Below are 27261 nucleotides of genomic sequence, written 5' to 3' on the forward strand. Positions count from 1 at the left end.
TTTACTAAAGACATGCAAGTACTCTAAAGAGCTTAAATTATCTCTACAAAAACAGCCACAGTTGAAAGGGTTTAAAATATTTAATAATAAATAGTCAAAACACAAGACAATACGTTTTACTATACAGTGCTAGCCAAGAGGTCAGAGATCATAGAGAAATACTTAAAATAATTAAGTAGTACAGTTCTGACATCACAGAAAAACAATTAGTCTAATCTTTCTAGTTTCTAGCTATTTCTAAGAGAAAAGCACAAGTCTAAGATAAACTTACATATAAAGCAAGACAGTGCTGATGAGCTGGATGGTCAGGACAACAATGCTTAATGCTCTCTAATTCTCTCTGTTTTTAAAATCACATTCCTGGTTCATATTACATCATTCTTCACACTTCCCTGGGTTCCCAGGGTAACAGAAACTACATTTACATTCTTCACCTCTGGGCAGAAAACAGAGCAATAAAGGACATTTATGCATGCAAATTCTGGCCATTAACTCTGCCCTTAAAACAATACAATAATTCCTTCATCTCGACCGGCCGGAGCCATGTTTACATCAAAGGGTCACAACATGTTTTACTTGGTCAGCAGAGTGCACTGTTGTTACATTTTTTTCCAGTTCCACATGTAACACTATTTTTACCATTTAAGACAACAAGCCTGTGGTTTACATTAATGTTTACAGATGACAGAATTATCTCCAAAATTCTCTCTGGCTAGGCTGGCAGCCTTCATCTATCTTCACCCAATCTTCACAGTGTTTTTGTGTATGTGTGTGTGTGTGTGTGTGTGTGTGTGTGTGTGTGTGTGTGTGTGTGTGTGTGTGTACATACTACATACCATACACACACTATATATATATATATATATTTATATATATATATATATATAGAGAGAGAGAGAGACATAAATAGTTTTCTTTCTTCCTTGTTTGAAAATTTCCACAAGAATCAAAGTGAAAGAAGAGAAACGAACATTCTAATGATATCTTGATGTCAAAAGACAGCAGAAGGTCATAATATTAAAAAAAACATTCAACATACACTGCTTTGCAGGAGTTTGTTATATTAATAACTAAAAAATATTAAATTGTATAGTTAATTAAAATGTATGTATATAAGTGAATGAAAATCCACAAACCAAATCAACGACTCGATTCTTATTTCTGCACAACTTAACACTGATAAAATGAAAGACATTAGACAGATCTTCAAACTGAAAATACATGTCATCTCTGTGTCGACATGAGATTTTGATGCTGGGTACTCTAGTTCCCCTTCACAACTCAAAGGCATGTAACTGGTACTCCTTTAAAACTGTCCATGAGGTATTGTACCATCTTAAAAAACAAGATGTAATATATTACATATTACATATTACATATTACTGTTAGCATTGTTGTTTCACTCTCCTCACAATCAAGTTTCATATGTCTATACAGATGGCTGTCTTTTGGGAGTAGGAGTAAGGAGGCATACTGTATATATACATCTGATAGCAACAGGATGAAATATGTTAATGTGTTTGGTTTGCTGTTTCATCCCAGTCTGTCATCACAGGGTTACATAGAAGGTTACTGTTTTTTGGGGGTGAGGTGAGGAGGCATGCTGTGTACACGTACAACAGCAGCAACCTGAAGTATATGACTGTGGATATTTGCTCCTTCACTTTCATTCTAACCTAACAAGACAGGGATACACAGAAGGTGAGCACCATATTTTGGAAGATATGGGCAGCCATGGTGGTGCAGCAGTTAGCGTTGTCACCTCACACCAAGAGGTTCTCCGGTTTGATCTTCAGCTGGTGCCTTCTGTGCAGAGTCTGCATGTCTTCCCTGTGGTCACATGGGTTTCCTCCGGGTGCTCCGGTTTCCTCCCACATCTGAAAGACATGCTGTAGGTGGATTGGACACTCCAAATTGGCCCTAGGCATGAGTGCATGTGTGTGTGTGCCTTCTGTGGAAGGTTGGATGCCGGGCTAGCAACTCAACACAGTAAAACTCTACTGCCAATCATGAGTGGACAGGTAATCCGCTGTGGTGACCCCTAACCAGGAAAAGCTGAAAGAAGAAGGCTGTATTTCCAAATGAAATTTTATGTGTTCCTGCAAGTATTTGCACTCTCTGTTTATTGGCAGTTACTATTTTTTCAGCTTTGAACATTAAGTCTCGGACACAATTTATTTCTTCCTTGAAAGAAAAAAAAAAGATTACATTTCTTTCCTTATTCATGATTTTTGAATAAGCCATCATAAGATCAAAAGGTATAAAGGCTGGAAAAAATGCACATCAGAGCATCTACAACCCCATGAGTTCTGGAGGCCTAGCAGACCTAGACCCCTTGCCTAATTTCATTATTCTCTCTTCAGTTGTTTTAGTGCAGTTTTGGCCAGTCAGAGTGTTTTGAAAGGATGTTTGAAAAAGTTGGATTAAGAGAATGCATGTATGCAAAATAAATAAATAAGAAAGCTGGGTGGTATGGGGAAGCCAGAGCACAGGCAAAATGGGGAGTTGTCACGTGAGAGCACTAGGGGGAATGGTATAAAGTCCTTTTTGTCTAGGGCTGCATTTCAACTAGGGCTAGCCTTGTCTGCAAGGGATGTGTCACCATAATTGGGGGATGGTGGAGTAGTAGTCTTATTTAAAAAAAAAAAAAAGACTTCACCCTTTATTAAGGAGCTGTGAAACTATAACACAAATCTGAAGGTAATGCTACTCAATGCTAGAAGTCTAAACCTCAAAATGCACTCTCTCGAGGCACTCCTAAAAATGGAGAACATCGATATCTGTGCAGTAACTGAGACCTGGTTCAAGGCTCCAGAGAGCACCCCTGCAATACCAGGCTACAACTCTTACCACACTTTTCGGCCACCAAACCAGGACCGAAACACTAAAGGTGGAGGAGTGTCAATATTCACCAAGGATATTCACACCACCAGGGTAGTTGGCCAACACAATGTGTCTGAAATTCTCCAAGTGCAACTAACACTAGGTAAGACTGCAATCCAAATTGTAGCTTGCTACAGATTCCCCACCATACCCCAAGATTCTCACTACACCTTTCTAAACATACTGGAAAATATTAAGATAGAACCAAACACCCTAATAATGGGTGATTTTAACTACCCTGCCATTAACTGGGAAAACTACTCATGTCCCAACACCTTCTTAGCGGTTCTTGGAATTCATAAATTCCAACGCCCTGGATCAACTAATCCATAGTCCCACCAGGGGCTCCAATATCCTAGACCTGGTCATTACCAACATGGGAAATCAATGCTCCATATCTATGGTTACCCCCTCGTTAGTCAGGTCTGACCATAAGCTAATCACCCTTAACATCCACATCCCACCCCCAGTAAAGAAACCACCATAAAAACTTCTCCAAAGCCAACTTCATGCTACTCAAGTCAGAAGTGACAAACTTCATGACACCCATACAGGGGGGAACTGAAAGTCCAACTGCTGAATCCTACACTAAGGCACTGTATGAGCACATCCACTCATGCATGAATCGTGCCATCCCAAACAGAACCAAAATGCTCTCATCCAAAAAAGGAAGCCAATCTGATGGTCCCCTGCCATAAACAAACTTTACAACAAAAGGAACAAACTTTGCAGAAAAGAGGAAAATCCCAGGATGCAAAACTCCCTTACTAGCCTCAGTAAGAAACTGAGATGCCTCATAAAATCCTCCAAAGCTAGTTACGAAAATAAAATTGCCAAAGATTCCAAAGACAATCACAAAGCATTCTATAACTATGTCAAGAATCTAAATGGCAATGCTCAGATCTGCTCTGAGCTAAAACAGAATGGCATTAAATATACTGATCCGAAGGATATTGCCAATATCCTGGCAGATCGATTCAGTGCCAACTTCATGCCCCTCTAGCCCCCTAAATGGCCCATCTCAATACCAGAAGATTGCCAAATGCCAGTAATAACGACCACACAGGTACAAAACGCACTCTCTAAAGCCAAGAATACAGCATCCATGGGACCAGATGACATCCCGGGCTGTGTACTACATGAACTACAATATGAACTGCACCTCACCTAAGTGTCATGTTTAATCATAGCCTCACCTCAGGTTTCATGCCCACTGAGTGGCGCAGAGCTACAGTTATCCCAATCCACAAGGGGGGATCCACCTTGTATCCTGGAAACTACTGTCCCATCAGTCTGACAAGCCTTATCTGCAAGGCCATGGAGCGTATTATCATGGAACTTATAAACAAAGACATTGGCAACCTTCAAACACTGGACCCCACCCAGTTTGGGTTTGTGAAGGGCCGATCTTGTCTCCTGAACCTGATTGACTTCTTTGAATCAGTCTCCAGAGCCATGGACAAGGGTAAGGTCGTCCACACAGCCTATCTAGACCTTGCCAAGGCCTTTGACACCATCCCCCACTCTGGAATCATAGATAAACTTACTAAGTTGGGCATTAATCCCTATGTCACCCAATGGGTTGCTAAATGGCTTACTGATAGAACCCACACTGTAAAAGTAGCCGACTCCAAATCCAGCTCCAGACAAGTGACAAGTGGATTACCTCAGGGTTCAGTCCTGGGGCCGCTCTTGTTTGGCTTCTACTTCTCTGAAGTACAGGTCAACACTAAGGGACTCTGGCTAACAAAGTTTGCAGATGACTGCAAACTGGGAGCCATTATTGAATCCCCAAATGATGTGGATACTCTACAAAAGGGCCTTACAGAAACAGATGCTTGGTGCCAGAGCCATGGGCTCAAGCTCAATGCCAAGAAATGTATTGTTATCCCCTTTGGGAAAAAACATGTATCCATGAATTACCATATAGGTGGCAGTACACTAAACACAGAAAGTGTGATAAGTGACTTAGGGACACAGGTGGACAGTGGTCTCACCTTCGATAACCACATCGCCACAACAGTCAGGAAATCCTTCTATGTGGCACACCTCATCATGAAGGGCTTTTCATCCAGAAAAAGGAGGTCATTGTCCCACTGTACTTATCCTCATTAGACCCATTATAGAATACAACGCCCCATTTGGTATGTACCTCTCAAGACATCTGCAACAACTGGAAAGGCCTCAGAAATACCTCACTAAAAGAATCACAGGCCTAAAGCAGATGCCCTATGCTGACCGCCTTAAAAAACTCCAGCTATACTCTGTCGCATATCGTCTACTCAGAGGAGATCTCTGCTTAACATACAAGGCCATGTCAAACCCAGAGCTGTTGGACATGCTACACTTAAAGAAATCCCAATCCCTCAGAGCTACACGCTCCAGGGATCTAAACCTTGTCATCACAATAAACAAATCATGCTGGAGGGATAGGTTCCTGACCCAGAGACTCCCCAGACTCTGGAATAGATTGCCCATACATGTAAACCAGAGTGCCTCTTTGGACCTCTTCAAGAGGAACCTTGACGATTGGATGGGAGAAAGGAAATTCACCCCAGGGATCACATCAGTCGCCCTGCTAGACAGGGGTTCAGGAAAGTAAATAATGTGGGAAGAAATAGCCAGGGAATTGTTATGGCTAGGCTTGTATAGGCCCTAGGGCTGATAGCCTAGTACCAACCTATGAACCTATGAACCTATGAATTTTAATAAAGCTGGATCATACCATACTATATGTAATTGTGTAATAACTTAATCGAACCACTATTCCATGATATGCTGAAATGCATTAGATTAAGAGGAATCAGAAGGTATTTTTAAGTATTTTATATATAGACAAAAAACGAATACAGCGAACCAACCAAGAATAATCCACAAGTAAAAAACTTTCGCTGTAAAATGTATCACAATCCCAAGTCAAAATATAACACGAGCTGGAACTATCTAAAACCAAGACTCTTTATTGTTTTAAAAATAAATATACAAGTTAAACGCTTTCATCTGCAGTGTGTAGACTTCATCAGAACAACATATAACATTATCAGCTCAGTTTTATACAGAAATTACAGTCAATCCAAATGGAAGCAACCAATCCAAATGTAAAATCAATTAAATTTGAAAACCTTGTTTAAAGTGCACTTGCATATTAAAAGCATGTGTGTTACATAAAATGCTTAAATATTTCATATATTTAAAACAGTCATGAAATGCATTTTTACAAACTTAATGTTTTTTAAAAAAAAAACAATGTATAAATAACCATATAATAAATAGTAAATCACAAAATAAAAATAAATACATAAGAATGTGTAAAATAAAAGTAACATCTTTCCATGTTATTTATGTTTTAGCTTCAAGTATTGGCTTCATGGAAATGTTATCATTAATACCAGGGTGTGCAGTTGCATTTAAAAAAATCTGCCATTTAATCTCTCTTTCCCCTAATTTGATCCTAACATTCCCACCCCTGGGGTTAGCCTTAACTTGTTCTAAAATAGCGAATTTAAATACTTTTTTATTTTATTTTACATTTGTTGACCGGGCTAGTCTAGCTGGATATATTTCCATTTTCAGTAGAGGCCCGGGGAGAAAAGCTCCACATAAAAACATAAACAATGAGACATATTGTTAATAAACACTTTTATAAAAAATAAGAAAAAAAGTAGTAATATAAAATAAGATTTGGAGATAAAATTAACAAAAATTAAGGCACACCATCAAAGAGGTCATGACTAGAGTTAGGTCAGTTTCAAAGCTTCTAACTTAATTTAAACAGGCTATGCCCTAAGGCTCCTACTGTAATTGGAAAAAGGTACAAGTGGATAGAGAAGAAGGAGAAAAGTGTATAGTAAAGAGAGAGGGAAGAGACAGTAGTTAAGAAATGAGAGAAGAAATGAAAAAGAAAAACAAAAGGCTATGGGAGAGGTAAGAGAAATGGGTCAGAGCACAGAAGGAATACAAGGGAAAAAGAAAGGTGATAGCTAGGTGTTCAGCACAGGTTAGGGTGGAAGGTCAGGAGAGGGGGGGGGGAGAGAAGTCAGTCAGGTGTATGACAAGAGCAAAGCCAGTGGTTTTGGAAGTACAGTTTGATTTGTTGTTTGAAGAGAGGTAGGGATGTGATTAGAGTTATATCACTAGGTAGCATATTCCATACTCGGCCTACAGTATTAGTGAATAAAGAGTCTCCAGCTAAGTTGTGAGCTTTTATGGGTTTTGTCAAGAGTTTAGAAGAAGAGCGAAGGGAGGTAAGATTGTTATAAGGGAGTAAGAGTTGTGATAAAATAGGGGTGTTATCAGGTTGGTACAGAATTTTGTGAGCAATAGTAAGTTGTGAGATTATAAGATGATTTTTTAGTTCTAGCCAGCCTAGAAGTTTCAAATTAAGGCAGTGATGGGTTCTGAAAGGGTTACCAGTGGCGAAGCGGGCAATGTTATTGTAGCAAGTTGCAAGTTTGTTTAGGTTAGTTTTCTTGAGGTTAGTGAAGATAGGAGAGGCATAAAAGAGAGTGGATATGAGATGGGAGTGGGCAATGGTAGCTCTAGCAGATGGGGTGAGAAATGGCTTAATATGGTATAAGGATCCAATCTTTCTGTTTACTGATTTGATGGTGTTGTTGATGTGTTGATCAAAAGAGAGATTGTTATCAATGGTTATGCCTAGCAGTTTAGTTGTTGAGTCAGGAGAGATGACTGTGTTGTCATTTGATAGGATGGTGAAGTGTAATGAGGAGGTATGAGTGGTGGGGGTGAAAAGGAGGAGTTTAGTTTTTTTAGCATTAAGGAGGAGATACCGTCTAGTAAACCAAGTTTCTACTGTGTTGAAGGCTTTTTGGGTTAGTGAGATTAGGTTAGAAGGGGAGGATGCTGTACAAATAATAGTGGAGTCATCAGCATATTGAACGCAGGTGGCTTGAGGAATTACTGAGTGGAGATCATTAATAAAAAGGGAGAAGAGAAGTGGGCCAAGAATAGAGCCCTGAGGGACTCCAATAGAAACGGGCAGTAAGGAGGAGATGTGGTTGTCCCAAATAACGGCTTGTTGTCTGTTACTGAGATATGAACTAAACCATTTTATAGTAAGTTTATCAAATGAGAGGGATTCTAGAATATTAATTAATGAAGAGTGGTTAACCATATCAAAAGCTTTTGAGAGGTCAATGAATAGAGCAGAAGAGAAAAGGTTATTATTGCGATTGCTGTTAATAGTATCAACAAAGGAAAGGAGGGCAGTAGTGGTGCTATGGTGGGGTCTAAAGCCATGTTGACAGTTAGCTATAATATTGTGTAGGGAGAGATACTGTACAAGTTGCTGATGAATACATTTCTCCATAATCTTTGCTAAAGGGGAGAGAAGTGCAATTGGTCTAAAGTTAGAGAAGTCAATAGAGTTACCGCCTTTGTGTAGTGGGATAATATGAGAGACTTTCCAGATGTCAGGGATGGTTCCTTCTTGGATGGTCTTATTTATAAGTATAGTTTTTGGGTATGCAATTTCTTTGGCTGCCTTTTGCAGAAAGAGTAAAAAAGAATAAAAAAATGCGGATCAGTAGACACCTGCTGAGAAAAAGCTCGTACACGAGAGAGTAAAAGTCAATCCTTTATTCCACAAATGTACAGTTTAGCGCTTTCAACTGGTAGAACCCAGTCTTCTTCAGAACAGCTTGAAAATACTCACACAATGATATATATATAGTCAAAGGGAGTCATTCAATGAAAAAGTCCGCCAAAACTTTTTAAAGGTGTACTTCTCACTTAGTGGCTGAATCAAAGTCACAAGATAAAATACATATATAAATCGATGAAAAAACTATGTACCTACTTAATAAATCACAAAAGTGGGTGCATAAAAGATGTATACATAAAAAATGTAAAAAAAATATATAAAAATATGTTATAAAAATCCTATCTGATCTAAGGTGAAACACTTCACAACAACAAAAAAACTGCATTATTCTGAAACAGGTGGACTAAAAAGAATATGTCTAAGCCCACTAAAAGAGCAAGTTCAATATAAATCTAACCTATAAATAAATAAGTTGTATGAAGAAAAATGTAAATGCAAATGGATCAAGACTTACTGGGAGAGTACCAAAAAAGGTTTGATGCTAATAAACTCATTCAGTCCAGGTGGTCTAGTAGCATCTAATATAATCTGCCACCTGCTCTCCAATGCAGCTAACTGCATCTTCCAATTCCCTCCAAATAATGTACTCTTTACTTGGTCTATAATGGCAAAACGAAAATGATGCTCTCCCCATGATCATTAATATGTCTATATAGAGCATTTTTGGAATCTTTTTTCTGAATACGATATAAGTGTTCATAAATACGTTTTTTTTTAAATCTTTCTGTCTTGCCAATATAGTACGCGGGGCAGGATGTGCAGGAGGCTAAATAGATCACCTGACTAGTATTACAGTTCCCTGTTCTAGTCTTAATGCAAGTATGGTTTGTGTCTTCAAGTCGAATGTATCTGTCCTCATTAATATGGCTGCACTGTTTACATCTTCCACATTTCCTAGTACCTTTATATATATCTAATTTGTCAATGTTATTACTAGCCTTCTCCAAAATTCTTTTAAGATTTGTACCTGTCTTATATACAAATTTGGGTAAGGATCCCACAATTTGGTCCAAATTAGAGGCTGTAATAATATCCCAGTGTTGGCACAGGATGTCCTGGATGAAATTAGTGTGTGGGGTGTATGTTAATATACATGCCCGACCAAACAATTTTTGTTAATTTCCTTCTACTTTCATACTAGCTACATAATTACCCAATAATGGTGGATATTTCTTTCCCCATTCCTTCTGTACGTAACGTGTGACATCTTTAAGCATACTTTCCGGATATCCACGGTTAAGGAATACATTTTTAATAACATCAAGTTCTAACCTCATAACAGATTCAGTCGAAGACATCCTGGCCGCTCTAATACACTGCCCCTTAACTATATTTTTAAAAATGTGTGGTGGATGGTTACTGGAAAAATGTAAATAATCATTGGAAAAAGTTGGCTTCCGATAAATCTTGGAAGTAAAGCCATTATGATCCAGTCCAACCAAAACGTCCAAATAGGAGATGTTTACTACACTGGTGTTGTAAGTGAATTTTAAGAATTGAGAAGAATTATTAAGAAATGACATAAATTCTTGCAACCTCTCTGAGGATGCCTGCCATAAAATAAAGATATCGTCCAAATATCTTGCATAAAATTTTATATCAGTATAGAAATTGCCGTTAAATAGTACTTCATCCTCCCATTCCAACATCACAAGGTTTGCAAAAATGGGAGCACAAGATGCTCCCATGGCAACCCCCTTGATTTGTCTAAAGAACTCTCCTTGGAATACAATGTGATTATGCTCCAGAACCAATCCCATCATGTCACATAGTAAAGAGACCTTGTCCCAACTTAATCCAGAATATTTCCTCAAGCTGTTTGAAAAATATTCCAGGCCAACATCTTTAGGTATACTTGAGAATAGATCCACTACGTCTATAGTTAAGAGGGTAAGATCAGTTTTCCAGTTTTCTTTAGTTAACTTCCCCAAAAAAGTCCAAGAATCTTTCATAATATGTGGGATGGCCCCATAGATGTGCTTGAGCTGATTATCTATCCATCTACCAACATTAAATGTTTTAGACTTAGACCCAGAGATGATGGGTCTAAAAGGAGTTTTGTCTATAGATTTGTGTATCTTTGGAATCCCAACAATTTTGGCCAACACCGGATAGTCATTTTCCAAAAACATGTAGGTCTCATTAGTAATCCTATTGTCTATTAAGTATTCTTCAATAGCCCGATCAATACGTCTATGACCTATATTGATCTGATTAATAGAAATACTTTCATAAGTATCTGTCTGGTGTAATATATCATAAATACTAGAGTTGTAAACATCAGTGTGAAATAAAACTATCCCTCCACCCTTGTCAGGTTTCATAATACGAACCTCCTTGTTTTGTATCACTTTGTTTAAACATTCTCTTTCTAAATGTGACAGGTTGGTCTGAGAGTCATAATATAAGTTGTGTTTATTTCTTAGGTCCCTATGTAACCTATAAATATCCTTACACACCAGTTTCTCAAAACTGGATATGCTAGGATTGGAAGTTGGGACATAAGAGCTTTTTTTACACAGTTGGTTGTTCCCTATACTACCCAAGTTGTCCTCTTTGTTGTCATAGAGAATGGCTAAATTTAATTTACGACAGTATAACTTTACTTGTTTGATGTTATCGAATAAATCACTACGAACTGTAGGTATAAACTTCATACCTTTACACATAACACTTATAAATTGTTCATCAACCTCCACGTCAGTGTAATTGTAAACATTGAAGCCTTCGTAACTGGTGAGGGTGCATGGGTGTGTGTATGTAAGCATTGTAGTACCCTGCAAGTTCTCAACATTGTCTGAAGACTTGACAGACGAAGGATTCAATGTGGGGTGGTCCAAACTATGTAACCTATCCCCTATAACATCACTGACTCTAGTGTGGGGATCATAAGTTATTTTCTGTAATTGTTCCACTGTCTGTTGGGGTTCCTTGAGGATAGTGGTTTGTCCCTCTGAAAATTTCCTTCTTTACTGAAACCCCTATGAATAGATCTAGTAGAATTTATATTTAAACCTTGCTCAATAACGTTTTCCTTGGGCCAAATGTATGCCCTATTGGCACTATATGACTCTATATCTCTAGTCAACTTCCTACTTTTTCTATCAAAAATACTATGTGCCTTGCTGTCTGCTAGAAAGAATTGTTTCTTAAACAAATCTTTCCAGGTGTCAAAATCAGCATTACTAGTAATAGCCTCATACATACTTTCCAATTCATCTGCTAGTGAAACCAATTTCTCATGTTGGTATTTAAGCAAAAGTTGCATATAAGCACATCCAAAGTTGTCAAACAACCCATTAAATTCGTTCACCACATCTTGTTTGTATGAAATGCCTAATGGCAATTTAAAAAACCTTAAGCCCTTGGGCACAACATTAATTTTCAAACAATTATTTAAATAACTCACATCAATTTTAGTATTTTTGTAAGAAGTTAGTCTTTTGCCAAAATCAAAAATCATTTCTTTTAATGAACTGTATACATATTCTTTATTGATGTTATTATGATGTCCTTTCTTAGCAAAGTCAAAAACATCCTGTTTATCATTCAAAAAATGCTCCATAAGTTCTCTTTCATTAGCAGATTTGGGTAATTTGTTAAAATTATACCTATTCGACACTGCCGGACGAGAAAAAGTCCTGAAACCCTGATTAGGGCTAGAAATATTGTATTGAACAGTACCTTTGTGGTCATTGTCTGACTTCTGCTGATTGCTTCCGTAATGCTTACTCGGATGTATGGACTTTGGCCTAGCACCCGATGCGCTCCTCCTCGCCTTGCCCGTATAATACTAAAGTCAAATGTAAAGTCCTGGGCCGGGGATAACCCCAACGGATCAAAAAAATTGCGCTCATCATCCTGGATGGTAAAACGGCAGTGTTCCTTTGGTGAAACATCGCAAGCATCAGGAAGATCTATTGCGCCGTTGGATGTATGGACTACATCTTCGGTCACCCGGAGAGCTTCTGGGAACCCTCGTTCTGGCGTAGGTGGATTTCTCCTTGAGCGTGCACGTTCTCGCTCACGTTCACACGGGTTGTGCGCCGTCCGAATGGCGGATGCCATCTCCCCCTCTCCTTTTTTGGAAGATGAGATTCTATTTTCACGAGTTACATCACGTAAAGGTGGTGAATTGAAAGTTTTGTCATTTTTGGTTGCTAGGTTAGTAACCAATTCAAATAGTTTCTTCAACTCACTTTGAACAGCTGAAACTTCAGCTCGTAATACATCAAACTCTTCTCGAGACAATAAAGCACCGGAGGTGTCTTCCTGGTCCAACATCATACTGCAACCAGGAAACAAACAAAGCTGCCACCAACTAAGAATAAAAAAATGCGGATCAGTAGACACCTGCTGAGAAAAAGCGTAAAGTCAATCCTTTATTCCACAAATGTACAGTTTGCTTTCAACTGGTAGAACCCAGTCTTCTTCAGAACACGAAGTGAGTCATTCAATGAAAAAACTTTTAAAGGTGTACTTCTCACTTAGTGGCTGAATCAAAGTCACAAGATAAAATACATATATAAATCGATTAAAAAACTATGTACCTACTTAATAAATCACAAAAGTGGGTGCATAAAAGATGTATACATAAAAAATGTAAAAAAATATATAAAAATATGTTATAAAAATCCTATCTGATCTAAGGTGAAACACTATTAATGATCATGGGGGAGAGCTTCATTTTCGTTTTGCCATTATAGACCAAGTAAAGAGTACATTATTTGGAGGGAATTGGAAGATGCAGTTAGCTGCATTGGAGAGCAGGTGGCAGATTATATTAGATGCTACTAGACCACCTGGACTGAATGAGTTTATTAGCATCAAACCTTTTTTGGTACTCTCCCAGTAAGTCTTGATCCATTTGCATTTACATTTTTCTTCATACAACTTATTTATTTATAGGTTAGATTTATATTGAACTTGCTCTTTTAGTGGGCTTAGACATATTCTTTTTAGTCCACCTGTTTCAGAATAATGCAGTTTTTTTGTTGTTGTGAAGTGTTTCACCTTAGATCAGATAGGATTTTTAACATATTTTTATATATTTTTTTACATTTTTTATGTATACATCTTTTATGCACCCACTTTTGTGATTTATTAAGTAGGTACATAGTTTTTTCATCGATTTATATATGTATTTTATCTTGTGACTTTGATTCAGCCACTAAGTGAGAAGTACACCTTTAAAAAGTTTTGGCGGACTTTTTCATTGAATGACTCACTTTGACTATATATATCAGTGTGTGAGTATTTTCAAGCTGTTCTGAAGAAGACTGGGTTCTACCAGTTGAAAGCGCTAAACTGTACATTTGTGGAATAAAGGATTGACTTTTACTCTCTCGTGTACGAGCTTTTTCTCAGCAGGTGTCTACTGATCTGCATTTTTTTATTCTTTTGCAGAAAGAGGGAAGGGAGCTTATCGGCAGAGGGGGTGCAGGGTTTTAGTTTGGAGATAAGTCTAGATGAAAGAGGTAGAGATAGGTTGTAGAGAGAAGTTGTAAGAAGAGTCTATAAGATTACTTGGAGGGTAGAAGTTATTAGCGTTCAGTTGACTAGCAAGAGATTGAATGGTTTCAGTAAAGAAAGAGTTAAAAGCATTTGCAGTTTGGTGAGGGGTGTCTGGGTCAGCATTTAGTGGGGAGGGAGTTTTGGCAGTTCCTGGGGATAAGAGTCTATTGATTGAGGACCAGAATTGTTAATACATCACAACTCAGGCTTCCTTCAAGGTGTCTAAATAATGCATTATTAGTATCTTTCTTCCTAATGCTATAATAGTGGTCATATATACGATTCCTAAGACACCTGTCTGTTTTCCCCATGTAATAGGGGCATTTTGCACATTTAGCCAGGTATATCACATGTTGTGACCTACAGTTACCCTTTTTAAACCTGACTAATGTGCAGTTGGGATCTCCCAAAATAAGTATACTCTCCTCCATTATAGCAAAACATTGGTTACATATTCCACACTTTCTAGTTCCCCCTTGTTTGTCTAAAATTTTATTAGGCAACACTCTGGATTCAAACATACCTTTTAAGTTGTAACTGGTTTTGAAAACAAAACTGGGTCGATCCCCAAGTATACCTTGTATACCCCATCACGACTTAAAATGTTCAAATTACTCCCTATAATTTTCTGTACATTATTTACATGGGGACCATACTTTAAAATACACGCTCATCTGTAATTGTTTCTACTAGTGTTGCTAGTGGCCCCCTCTGTTGAACTCATAAGTACTTCACTCTCCTGCCCTATCCAAATTCCAAGAAGGGGTTTGTATTTTTTCCCCATTCATGCTGAACATAATTGCTAATATCAGCTATAAATCTTTTGGGGTAACCACGATTCTCAAACATATCTCCTATAATTTTTAATTCTTTAACCATCTCATGGTAGTTGGAGGTCATACATTGTCCCTTAAATATACTCTGTTTTTGACTCATTGGGTGACAACTTGAAAATTCTAAGTACGAATTACTAAAAGTTTCTTTTAAAAAAATCCTTGAGTTAAAACCATCTGTAGTAGTATTTTATATATATATATATATATATATATATATATATATATATATATATATATATATATATATATATGTGTATCCAAATAAGAAGTACCTGTTTTACAGGTGCTGTGTGTGAATTTAAAACACTCACTCACTGTATTTAAATCATGCATAAAAAGATCAGTGTCTTCCATAGTTGTTGTATTTTTCAGCTTTTCCCGGTTAGGGGTCACCACAGCGCAACTCCGGTCCACTAATGATTGGCAGTAGATTTTTACATACCGAATTGCCAGCCCTGATGCACAACCTTCAATGAAGGTATGCCCATTCACACATGTCTCCACACAGAAGACGCTTTAGCTTAGAATCGAACAGGACAACGTCTTACTGTGAGGCGACAATGCTACCGCAGCACCACCACCGCAGTTATCAATGTCTTCCATAGTACCATTCCATAATATAAAAATATTGTCCAAAAATTGGATGTAGCAGCTAACATGTCTAAATAATGCATTTTTAAAAATGTGCTCCTCTTCCCAATCTAATAGTACCAGATTTGCATAAATGGGAGCACAGGAGGCCCCCATGGCTACACCTCTGGTTTACCTATGATATTTGCCTTCAAAATAAATATAATTATAATTTAAGATGATATCCATAAATTCAAGTATAAGGGTCACTCTATCCCATGAAAGCTGTGCGTACTTCTATATACTGTTACCAAATCTGGTCATACCCTCCTCTTTGGGTATGCTTGAAAAAAGGTCAATCACATCTATAGTTAAAAAATAACATTCTCATTCCATAATTCAGGTTTAAGTCTACTTAAAAAATCCCACGAGTCGATAACTATATGGGGAACATTGCCATATATGAGTTTCAGCCACTTATCAATAACAGTACCATAAGGGAAGGTTTTTGATTTAATCTCTGAAATTATGGGTCGAAATGGAGGATCATTAAGGTTTTTGTGCACCTTTGGAATACCCACTATGGTTGCCATTACAGGAGATTCTACTCGTAAAAAATTGTACATATTAACATCTATTCTGTTATTTAATAGGAATTCCTCCAAAAATAAATCAATACAATGGTATCCTATATTCATTTCATTCAGCGAAGTGGTTCATAGTTTCCTGAGTTGTAAAGAATGTCATGAATTTTATTAATATAATCATGATAATCGTATAACACAACACCTCCACCCTTATCGGGTTTCATAATCCATAAGTTATTATCTCCACAAACTTCCTTAAGGGCAAAGTATTCCCCCTTACTTTAAATTAAAATTAATTTTGGAATTTTTATGTCTATTATAATATTTATATAACTCGTCAATAATAACTTTTTCATATGCTGCTAAAGTACTATTTATAGGGGACATGTACGTACTTTTCTTCTTAAATGCATTTAGAGCTATACCCTTGTCATCCTTAAAGTGTAACCCCAAGTTTAGTTTCCATAGATATAACTTAAATTCGACTATACTATCAACGATATCAAATTTAGTATTAGGGACGTATTTCATCCCTCGTGAAAATAATAAAAAGTGTTCTTTTTCCAACTTAATATCAGTGTAATTAAAAATATTAAAATCACCATAACTAAATTTCACTTCATTGTGTTGAACAATCTCCTGTTTCAAGTCACACTTTTTTGTTAACTTGTGTTGAACCTTCCCCTGTTTGGTGATAGGTACCCTCTGTTTTTGTGTGACCGATTCAAGTTGTCGTCCCTGGTTTCACCCTGCCATCTCCGGTTTGTCCTTTCTAAAAAATAATTATTTTTTGGATTCCTCCAACTCTTGTTTCTATGCTTTTCCCCAAAACAGTTTGAGGCTAATTGGTTAATTGAATATCATCTCCCTGTTCTGTTTTGCTTATCCCACTTGTATGCCTGATTTTTTTCATATTGCTCCATGTCCTTTTTTAATTTATGGCATTTCCTGTCAACTGCTTCATAATATTTTTGTCAGCCCAGTCATATTGTTTGTTATAGTAACTTTCCCATTCACTAAACAATAAATCTTGCAAAATAGATTCATTCAATGTTTCAGCTTCTACTAAAGCTTTAATAATTGCACTTTATAATAAACTCCATAAAAGTAAAACCAAAATTATCAAACGTACGGTTGCATTCCAACATCTTGACATCTTCCAAGTCTATTCCCATAGGCCTTTTAAAAAACCACAAGCCCATGGGGACCACTTTTAGCTCCAAACATCTTTTTAAATACATATTGTCAAGTTGAACAAACTTAATTACACCCAGCTTTTTCCCAAAGTCTGTAATAAGCTCCTTTAAAGCCTTGTCACTTGCACGAGGTTCACCCATATTAACTGTATTCCTCGTGCCTGATGCATGTGAATTAAAGTCAAATTTAATAATGTCTTAGGAATCGAATATATGACCACTATTATAGCATTAGGAAGAAAGATACTAATAATGCATTATTTAGACACCTTGAAGGAAGCCCGAGTTGTGATGTATTTAAATTTGCTATTTTAGAACAAGTTAAGGCTAACCCCAGGGGTGGGAATGTTAGGATCAAATTAGGGGAAAGAGAGAGATTAAATGGCAGATTTTTTTAAATGCAACTGCACACCCTGGTATTAATGACAACATTTCCATCAAGCCAATACTTGAAGCTAAAAACATAAATAACATGGAAAGATGTTACTTTTATTTTACACATTCTTATGTATTTATTTTTATTATGTGATTTACTATTTATGTCTTTTGAATGCCACTCGACCATGAGGAGAACATGCAGACTCCACACAGAAGGCACTCCAGCCGAGAATCGACGGGAGAACCTCTTGCTGTGGTAGCGTTCTTGCCTCACAGCAAGAGGTTCTTCCATTCGATTCTCAGCTGGAGCGCCTTCTGTGTGGAGTCTGCATGTCCTCCCCGTGGTTGAGTGACGTTCAAAAGACATGCGTAGAATAGGCGTACCTTCGCTGAAGTTTGGGCGTCGAGCTGGCACCTTGGCACCCATAAAAAAATCTACTGCCAATCATTAGTGGACCAGAGTTCCGCTGTGGCAACCCCTAACCGGGAAAAGCCGAAAGAAAAACAACATGTGATTTACTATTTATTATATAATTATTTATACATTGTTTTTTTTTTTAAATTAGGTTTGTAAAAATGCATTTCATGACTGTTTTAAATATATGAAATATTGAAGCATTTTATGTAACACACAAGCTTTTAACATGCAAGTGCACTTTAAACAAGGTTTTCAAATTTAATTGATTTTACATTTGGATTGGTTGCTTCCATTTGGATTGACTGCAATTTCAGTATAAAACCCAGCTAACAATGTTATATGTTATTCTGATGACGTCTAAACACTGTAGATGAAAGTGCTTAACTCTTATATTTATTTTTAAAACAATAAAGTGTCTTGGTTTTAGATAATTCCAGCTCGTGTTATATTTTGACTTGGGATCATGATACATTTTATAGCGAAAGTTTTGTACTTGTGGATTATTTTATATATAGCATATAATGCTAACTAGTAACTAGGAACTTGTTCTATTTTTCACAGTCTTATTAACTTTACTCATTGATGTCCATAGATTTTCCAGCATCATCTGAATGCCATGCATACTGGACGAATCCCAGTTGAAGTGGATGATTTCACCTTTCATAGAACAGTGCCAGAACTGATTTCTACTAATAATGACCGTTGGGGCTCATTCCATCAACAAAACACACCACTCAAGACTCGCTTAAATGAAAGATGTGAAGATTCTGAAACCTGTGTAAACGATGATGCCTCTCTCACCACTTCTGCAGTTGGTGAATCAATGACAGGAAATGTTTTGCCTGATTCTCAAATGGCAAACATTTCACATAATTGTAGAGTACCCCCTACATCACACAGGTTATCCTTTAGTAGGCCTCACTCATCTATCATGCAAAGCTGTGATGAAGATTTGGAAGCACTCAATAAAGACCCTCAGTGGAATGCATTTTTAAGTAGTCCTCTGTTAGAAGGCAGACCACAGCCAAATGTATGCAGTAAAGACACTGGATATGACTCAGAAACACAGGACAGTCTGGGTATCAGCCGGTTGGACCATCCTGGCCCCTTAATTTCTACAGTGTTTCCAAGTAACACCTTCCCAATGCATCAAGCTTACTTTAAACCATATGATGACCCAGTCCTCCAACCACCATTTTATTACAGACCATGCTCTCATCCACCTTCCTGCTATCAAATGGCAGGTAAGTAAATGCTAGTGTCACATAATCATTTACATATTATAGTACAAAGATACTAAAGGTGTGTATTAAAAATGAGACGGAAAGGGTTGCAACCTGTGCTATACAGAGATTATTCTTAATCTGAGACAGTGTCTTTCTCTTACAGTCTGATACAAAATGAAGCAAAACCTATGGTGCCCATGATCATGGCAAGCCAAGAGAAAAAAAGCCCCAGTACCAAATATGTACCAGTGAGCCTAATAATATTTACAAGGCTAATTGAAGGATTATTTAAACAAACTGCTAAGTATCTGTAAATAGAGACAGTAGGGTATTGCTTCCCATATTTAAATATGTCAGAGGGTCACCAACTGAATGCAGTGCACAGTCCTGCTGTTATAAGAATTAATCTTAATTTATGAAACTGAAAAATATACAGAGAAGTTCTGCTTTGCAAAATCCTGGCTTGTTTTATCTGGATCTAAGGATAATGCTTATACCAAAGCAACAAATGCTTCCATCAGGTATAATGGTAAAGTTTTTATTCTCTGGGGATACATACTAGGAGAAGCTTTACTTCATCTTTAAAACTTAAATTAATGTATTGTCTTTTGAACAACTGAATCCAAGTATAGTCCTGCATGTTCAATAAAACAAAGATCAAAATCTTTAAATTCAGTATTAAGATTTTTCCCACAGGAATCATATAATCTACCAAGACCCAGGAATGGGATACCTTAAACAATTTGTCACAGCAATTATTTATGATTGTATAAAAATTAATCTGGTTTATGTATTTTATCCATAACATTTATGTTAAATGCAATGGAGCACATATCTGTTATGGCAGCTATGAATATGTGGGAAGAGACTAAACAAAAGATAATACAAAAAGTGAAAAATTGGAAGCTGTTGTTTATGGATATGACTAACAAGATGCAAGCAGTGAAAATGTTTTTAGTCCCTTTACTTTTATATATAGGTCAGTCATATTTTTAACAACCAAAGGAAACATTGTGGACAGGAATTACTAATGAGTTGAAGGATTTTATCTGGGAGGGAAGAGGGCAAATGTCAAGTGGGATAAGTAGATCCTTCCAATAGAACAAGGTGGTTTGGATTACCTAATTTAAAGAGATATTTTAGAGCTACTGTTTTAAGGATCATATACATAACACAAACAGAAATCTAGAATTCAAAGCAGAAAGGGATGATGATGAAGCAGAGGGGAAATTCAAGAAAGGAGAGACTGGGATTTTAGAAGTAGAGCCTTAAGGGGAATGACAGCTCTAAGAGAAATAGTATTCTGTCTCCATTTAAATGGTTATTAGCATGATTATTAGCTTGGAAAAAAGCTGCAAGAATAATATAGAGCAAAATGAAATATAAAGGGTTAATTTAGGAATAGTATAAAATGCTGAAAAATAGGAAGTAGTAAGCGTGCTGGCATAGCTTAATTAGATATTGGCATCCATGTAAAGGAGTATGTTACTGAGAAACAAAGTCTGTAAAAGTAACTGCGCAGATGGCAGCTGGAAGGACATCAATGAAGTAAAGAGGTATAACATCAAGCAAGATAAAGTTGGAACATCAAGTTTCAGATAGTGCTGGAACACCACGTTTCAGATAACTGAGTTTCCTTGCACCACCGAACTTGAAAGAGTCAAGGACAAATCATAAATTAGAAGAACAAAGAAAAGTGTTATACAAAGGAAGATTGTAATACATCAGACTGAGAAAAACTATCAGACTTTTTGGTATAAATGTGAGTGTGTATAAACAAGCTTTGGGAATTTGCCATAGAAAGCTGACAGTATCTGTGTTGCATGCTTGTAGATCCTAAAGGAAAATGTAATAGTAAAGTCTTACTAACTGAAGCAGTTTATCTCAGTGCATTTATTGTACTTAGTACAATACATTATTAAAGTAGTTGGTTATACCAAGAGTTAAATACTGTGGTATGCATGCATGTAAATGCAAGTAACAGCAAGAAACCAACAGAAGGCGTATATATAATTCGTCAACAGCCATACAGAGTATTATATTCATAAAGTAGCAGAAAATATTCTAAGAACTAAGCCAAATTTGAAATGGAGAAAGGAGATCTGTTGATAGGGATGACTGCAAGTTGGGGTACAGAGAATTGGCAAAAGGGGGCTGAAGTTTACAGGAGAAAACTGGCAAATGAGCCAAGGTATTGGGAGAACATATCTTGTAAGGGAAAGGTAACAGAATGAGAAGAGGCCAATAAGATGTTCTATATGCTTGAGACTGCCTTCTCTATCAGGGATTGATATGAGAGTATAGGCAAAGAGAAAGGGATAGGAGAATCCTAAGTGAAAAACCTGCTCTGGTAGAGATTTAGATGACTCCAAAACTGAAGCTACTGTTAAAAAAAGGATAATTAATTGGGTATATAAAATATTGCATAATAACTATAGGAATCAATCAGAGGAGGTTAGAAAAGATAGGGAAGAGAGATTGGAAAGCAATTTGCAAGAAAACAATGAGAAGACACATATATGACTCTCAAATATGCAACAAAATCTAGAAGATTTAAGATTTATGCTTGGAAGTGTTTGCATATGTATTTTTATACTCCAAGCAGACCACCAAAGTATTTTTCCTCAGGCAAATGGCAAATGGAGGTGTGATGGTGAGAAACAGGTAACTGGGAACATATGTTTTGGGAGTGTAATGATTTGGCAAACTTTAAAAATTCCCTACAAAATACTCTGTCAGAAATATTGGGTGAACAAATGAGTGTAACTAAGGAAACATTTTTGAGCTGGAATACAGGATCTGAATTACCTAGAAATAGTAAGGCCTTGTTAGGTTTAATTCTGGTAGCTTGCCAAAAAAGCAATTACTAGAAATTGGAAACCAAAGTCAAAACCAACTGTATTTCAGGTAGTTAATATTGTAACAGAGATAAAAGAACTGGAAATGGGATTTTTAGAAAAGGTAGTAGCAACTTACATTGGAAAAAATGGAAATTGTGGGAACAGTGCATTCAGAATAATAATTTGGAGGAGGAGTAAGGTTTAAAGGAAGTTAGGAACTGAGCAATTTATGTAATGTTGGATTGATAATAATTGTATAAAAGAATGTGTGTGATGTATGACATTTTTAACTGTGAACATGTTAACATGACTTGCTTTCTTTTATATAAATGTATGTTTGCCTATGTTTTAAGTGATAATTCAATAAAGGTGTTAAAAATACAATGGAACACAGTCTCCTTGATAGGCTAAAGACTATGAGCTGTTATCAAGCCATGACACTGTAAAAACATTTGTTCCCAAATACATTCTTATGTCCACAGTAGCAAAGGTGATCTATCATAAGATATCTGATAAAGCAGAACTTGGATTGCAAGTATTCCAACAAAAAATTGTAAATGAGCACCTTTTTGATGATAATGTCTGCTGAAAAACAGGCTTAAGTTCACATAATACTTCATTTTTATATCAGATTCTAACAGAGTACAGGTTGCAACCCCTCTCCACCTACAAAAATGCTCAGAAGAAATGAGAGGATCTAGGTATGTACAGAGAATCGGAAGGAGATACAGCAAGTAAAGTTGCATTGCAGGATAGCAATGGGATGAAAATTAGAGACATTATAGTTCTTACCACCTTTGTGAAGTGGATGAATGAAAGCAGAATGCCAGAGTTTGGGTACATAGGATTCAAGCAGATACCTGTTTATTAGGATGCTGATAGGTATGGCAATGGAGTCAGAAGCTATCTTTAGGAAGGAGGAAGGGAGGTTATCAGGAGCATTTGAGCAAGGTTTGAGTTTATAGAGAAGTTTCCTTATTAGGAGGGTAGGAACAGGTTTGAGTTCAAAAATGGGAGGGTGGCAAGGGACAGTACGATTAATGTGGGTGGGAGGGTTGTTATTAAAAGTCTTGGTTAGGTCAGCAATGGAAGAAGTGAAGAAGGAATTGAAAAGTGAGGCAATTTCAGGGTCAGATTTGCTGGTATCAGGGCAGGGGTTGTTTTTACTACCAGGTGTAAGGAGGGAGTTAATGGAGTTCCAGAATTGTTTGGGATTTCTGGTATGGTTTTCTTGTAATTTGATGTAGTAGGACTTTTTATCTCTAATGACTAGTTTTTTGGCCAGGTTTCTCAGTTGTTTAAACTGAAGGTAAATATCAGGCAGTTTGTGTTTGAGGTAAGCTTTCCAGGATTTGTCTCTTTGGTGCATAATCTTTTATGTGTCTTTCGAGAGCCAAGGGGTGGGTCTACTAAGAAGGCTTCATTTTTAAGCCAGAAAATGCTGGTGGCTTCTACAGTGGAGACAAAATCAGGGCTGTTAAATTACAAATGAAGAAAACATCTCAATATCAGGTTCTTTAGGAATAAGCAGCTAGATATGGAAATGGGACAAAAGAATATAATTTAATTCCTGGTTTTGTGACCATAGAAAAGGAAGAAAATAATCAGAGCTCCTTCACAAGCAGCACAGTTGAAGGAGCTGGTCATAAGCTGTGCATTTAGAAATATATAACCTAGCTAGACAAGAGGCAGAATTTCAGTGCAGACAGGGAGAATACCTGCAGGGAGTATGATTCAGGTTCTCCCCATGGTACACCACTTTAGTCCAAATTACATGCTGCACACATATATATAGCTGCATAAGCTGGCAAAAGAAAAATGATGGTCCAGCTAGTCTGCCTGAGTATTGCTACAGACACTCTGAGACTCCCTCCTCCCTGTCCACCCTGCACCATTTTCCAGTTATGTCATTGCCTTTTAAAATATTTTGTTTTGCTCTGTGTTAACTAGTTCAGAAGTTCATGCAATTTGTTCATCAGGAGCCCAGTGAAATAGCTTATTTCTGTCATTTAGTGAAATTAAGAACACTGTCCCAGTAAAAGAGACAGAGTAGGTAGAACAGAATTGAACAGCAGGTGTTTAAGGACACTCATTGTGATGACAGTGTCAGTGTTATGCTTAAGATGCACATGATCTTTGACATGAGCAGTAAGGTTTACATGTATCTGTCTGTGGCATACAGTGATCAAGACACCATCTTTCAGATAAGTGGACAAACAATGAGATGATGGTGCATCTAAGGTCACTAGTATCACGTAGTGTTGATAATAGTTTACAGACAGGCAAATGATTTTGCAGCTAATATAGTGAAATGGGCACAACCACTATAGAAAAGGGTTATGCATTGGCATAACCTGCATCCACATATGTTGGATTTGGCCATGCAAATTTTTAAGCCAAATGACTATGTGCTAAAAACATCAATTTGTAACAGCTTAACAGGCTTGAATAGAGCCATAGGTTTACTGTACATTTCTGGAAGTTCAGGTAAAGCCCAACTGAGTCCCAGAGTGGCTGAGCCAACATGGTCCTCTACTGCAGGAATAAGGCAGCCCTAATGCAACATATGCATACCTACAGCCTGTGCACTGTACTCCACTACACTACACATGTACTGAGAGCTGAAAGTATAGCCACATATAAGGCCTCTGTGCAGCAGATTTTCATAGATTCATAGATTTATAGATTTATAGATTAGTACTAAGCTAACTGGCCTTGCAAGCCATTTTAAGCCTAGCCAGTTATCCCTTGTGAGACTCAAGCCCTGCACCTTGTGTTTGTAAGGTAAACACCTTAACCATTAGGCCATCCTCCCAGAAAACTTTCTACCCTTTTCATAGCAGAGGATGTTTTCAATCCGTCGAACTCTGGGTTCCGCTGTGCCACACTGCTGGTCTCTTGTTTGTTCACTATGATGACCCAGAGTCCATTGCCCAACACTCATTATTCTTTTCAGTAGGTGTTTCATGCTGATGCTAACCATGGAGGTCATGCTGGTCTCAATGGCCACATCCAGCCATCTGCAAAGTCTGCTGGTGCCACACTTGTGGTTGGCCCATTAGCCATATATCCTGCACTAATACCTCCATGGCTGCTGTCTATACCCATGGTAGTAGGCAAAATACCCATCCATGATGTGTAGTATGGGATCCCTCTGTAGGTCATGTAGTCTGTGAGTGGTCCTGTAAAGCTGAGTGGACTATGCTCTGTACATACAATGATATACTAGGGATTAGAAGGCTGCCCTAAAGCATACACTGTGCACTTTATGTAGAATATGCATTAGTCTGTTTACAGTGTCTTGGCTTTAGCCATAGTAGTACTGCATAGTTGTAAATGATTTTATTTTATACACAACACTCATGGATTTATCAGGAGGTCAGTACTGTAACACAAATGTAAATACTATATGGACATGCTGAACTCATTACGTAACATCTGCCAGTGGTGGCCTTTCTTAACCTCCTACTTTGCAACCAACTGTATGCTCTGTTCTTCTTCTCAGGTGCTGTACCTACCACATGCTAACCAGGTGCCAGCTCCTGCTATAGCCACATGTTGTATGGAATGATACAGACTGTGATTTTCTGTGCAGCTTTCTGTAAAGGGAATGGTAGTACATTCTCTTCATATTATAGTAACCTGCACTACCTCTTCAGGATGCCAAAAGTGACTCCCAGTACTGTATCTAAGTGGCTATTACTGTGATTGTGGCATTCTTTAACAAAATGAGCATCAGACAGTGGTCATCATCATACAAAATTGCAGCAAACAAATAGAATCATATAGGGGCATTGTTTATTTGTCAATAGTTCACTTTTGATTCCCTTGTCCCATATCAGCCACTGATCAGTCTTACAGCTGCCTCAGTTTTAATTTCTTCATACTTCAGGGTTCTTAATGCTCTGACAGGAATATACCCATTCCCAAGTTAGGGGATGGTTAAAGTTTATGAAATCAGTATTGCTTCAGTCTTTGATGTTTGTCAAGAGTGCTCTTCTCAGCGCATATAATGTACTCAGAATTGTCTTCTATGGTGCTCATGGGGTTACCTGTATTTGTAGCATATGAAAGTGTGATAGGAAATTACTTTTTATTAGCCCAGTTGCTCCCACTACTATTGAAATTAGCTGGGTATCATTACTCCAAATTGTTCTAGTTTCTGTTTACATTGTGATATTTTGTAATTTTATGTCTGTATATACTCAGGACAATATCGTTAGGTTTGATAAACTCTGTACAGCTTTGAGTAGGGTTTTTACATGATGAACCTTGCAAACGAGATCTCTATGCATTTCATTAAATGCTTGCAGATATCGTTTAAAGTGCTACATTCAGTCACACACATGGAACAGCCTAGGTATACAACAGGTAAGTAAATGAGCTGAATTGGTCACATCCATGATTTATGAAGGTTGAAGGGATGAGGTATGAGCCCCAAAAACTGGGAGAATAAACAAGAGAGTGAACTACCTACATTTACAAACAACAAAAATGGGCCACTCAGTTTAAAACACTGAGGTGTTATTCTATACAACATGGCAGGGCAATGCTGTCATCAATTAAACAGAAAGCATGGCCAGATATACAAAATGTTAGCAGTGTAACTGTACTGCATATAGCCGAAAGCTTTATACACTCAAGTCTGGAGGCACAATGCCACAATATCCCTCGGCTCCTACTTCAACATACTGTATAGCAAGCAGGTAAGTTATGAGAAAGGGGGCTCTAGAGATGAGATCTGTTATGGTTTAACATTTTTTTCTGTAAAGCAAAATTTCTTTTCTATATAGCACATATTTTGTTTTAGTATCCCCTGTTTGTTTGTATTTTCACTTACAGAACTGTTTCCTGGGCTCCCACAATCCAAACAACATTTTACCAGCATTAATGTTTCACCAGTTAACCATTCCACTCCAGTGTAGGTTACCTTTTAACTTGCAGACTTTGAAAACAGGAACAAAGGCCCTTGAAAAGTAGGCACAATGGAATAGGAATTAGTACTGTTAAAAATCATTCAAACCAAATAGTTAAAATTTAAAAGGTAGTATCATATTGGAAGGGGATTTTTATTGTATATTAAAAGCTGATGATACTAATTCCACAAGAAAGAGGAAAATTTTGGTGTCAGAGAAAGAGTTAATAACAGGCCAAAACCTCCTGCATGTACACAAACCCATCCACCCAAAT

The 27261-nt window shown here is 37.3% G+C and overlaps 1 protein-coding gene across 4 annotated transcripts in view; it reads left to right on the forward strand.

The window, feature by feature from the left end:
• Nucleotides 1–27261, forward strand: part of TRAF3IP2 (TRAF3 interacting protein 2) — a 765530-nt gene that overhangs the window by 163637 nt on the left and 574632 nt on the right. For 3 of the 4 annotated variants that reach the window (XM_044062725.1, XM_044062727.1, XM_044062726.1), the window contains exon 2: nucleotides 18598–19249. The exons of the other annotated variant lie outside the window; for it this stretch is intronic. In XM_044062725.1, coding sequence (XP_043918660.1) covers nucleotides 18622–19249 — 628 coding nt within the window. In that variant the 5' untranslated portion in view covers nucleotides 18598–18621. The remainder of the gene's footprint in view (nucleotides 1–18597; nucleotides 19250–27261) is intronic. 4 annotated transcript variants of the gene reach the window in all.

The sequence above is a fragment of the Protopterus annectens genome, chromosome 2.part1 (assembly GCF_019279795.1).
Source record: "Protopterus annectens isolate FY-2018-M chromosome 2.part1, PAN1.0, whole genome shotgun sequence".
Classification (NCBI taxonomy): domain Eukaryota; kingdom Metazoa; phylum Chordata; order Ceratodontiformes; family Protopteridae; genus Protopterus; species Protopterus annectens.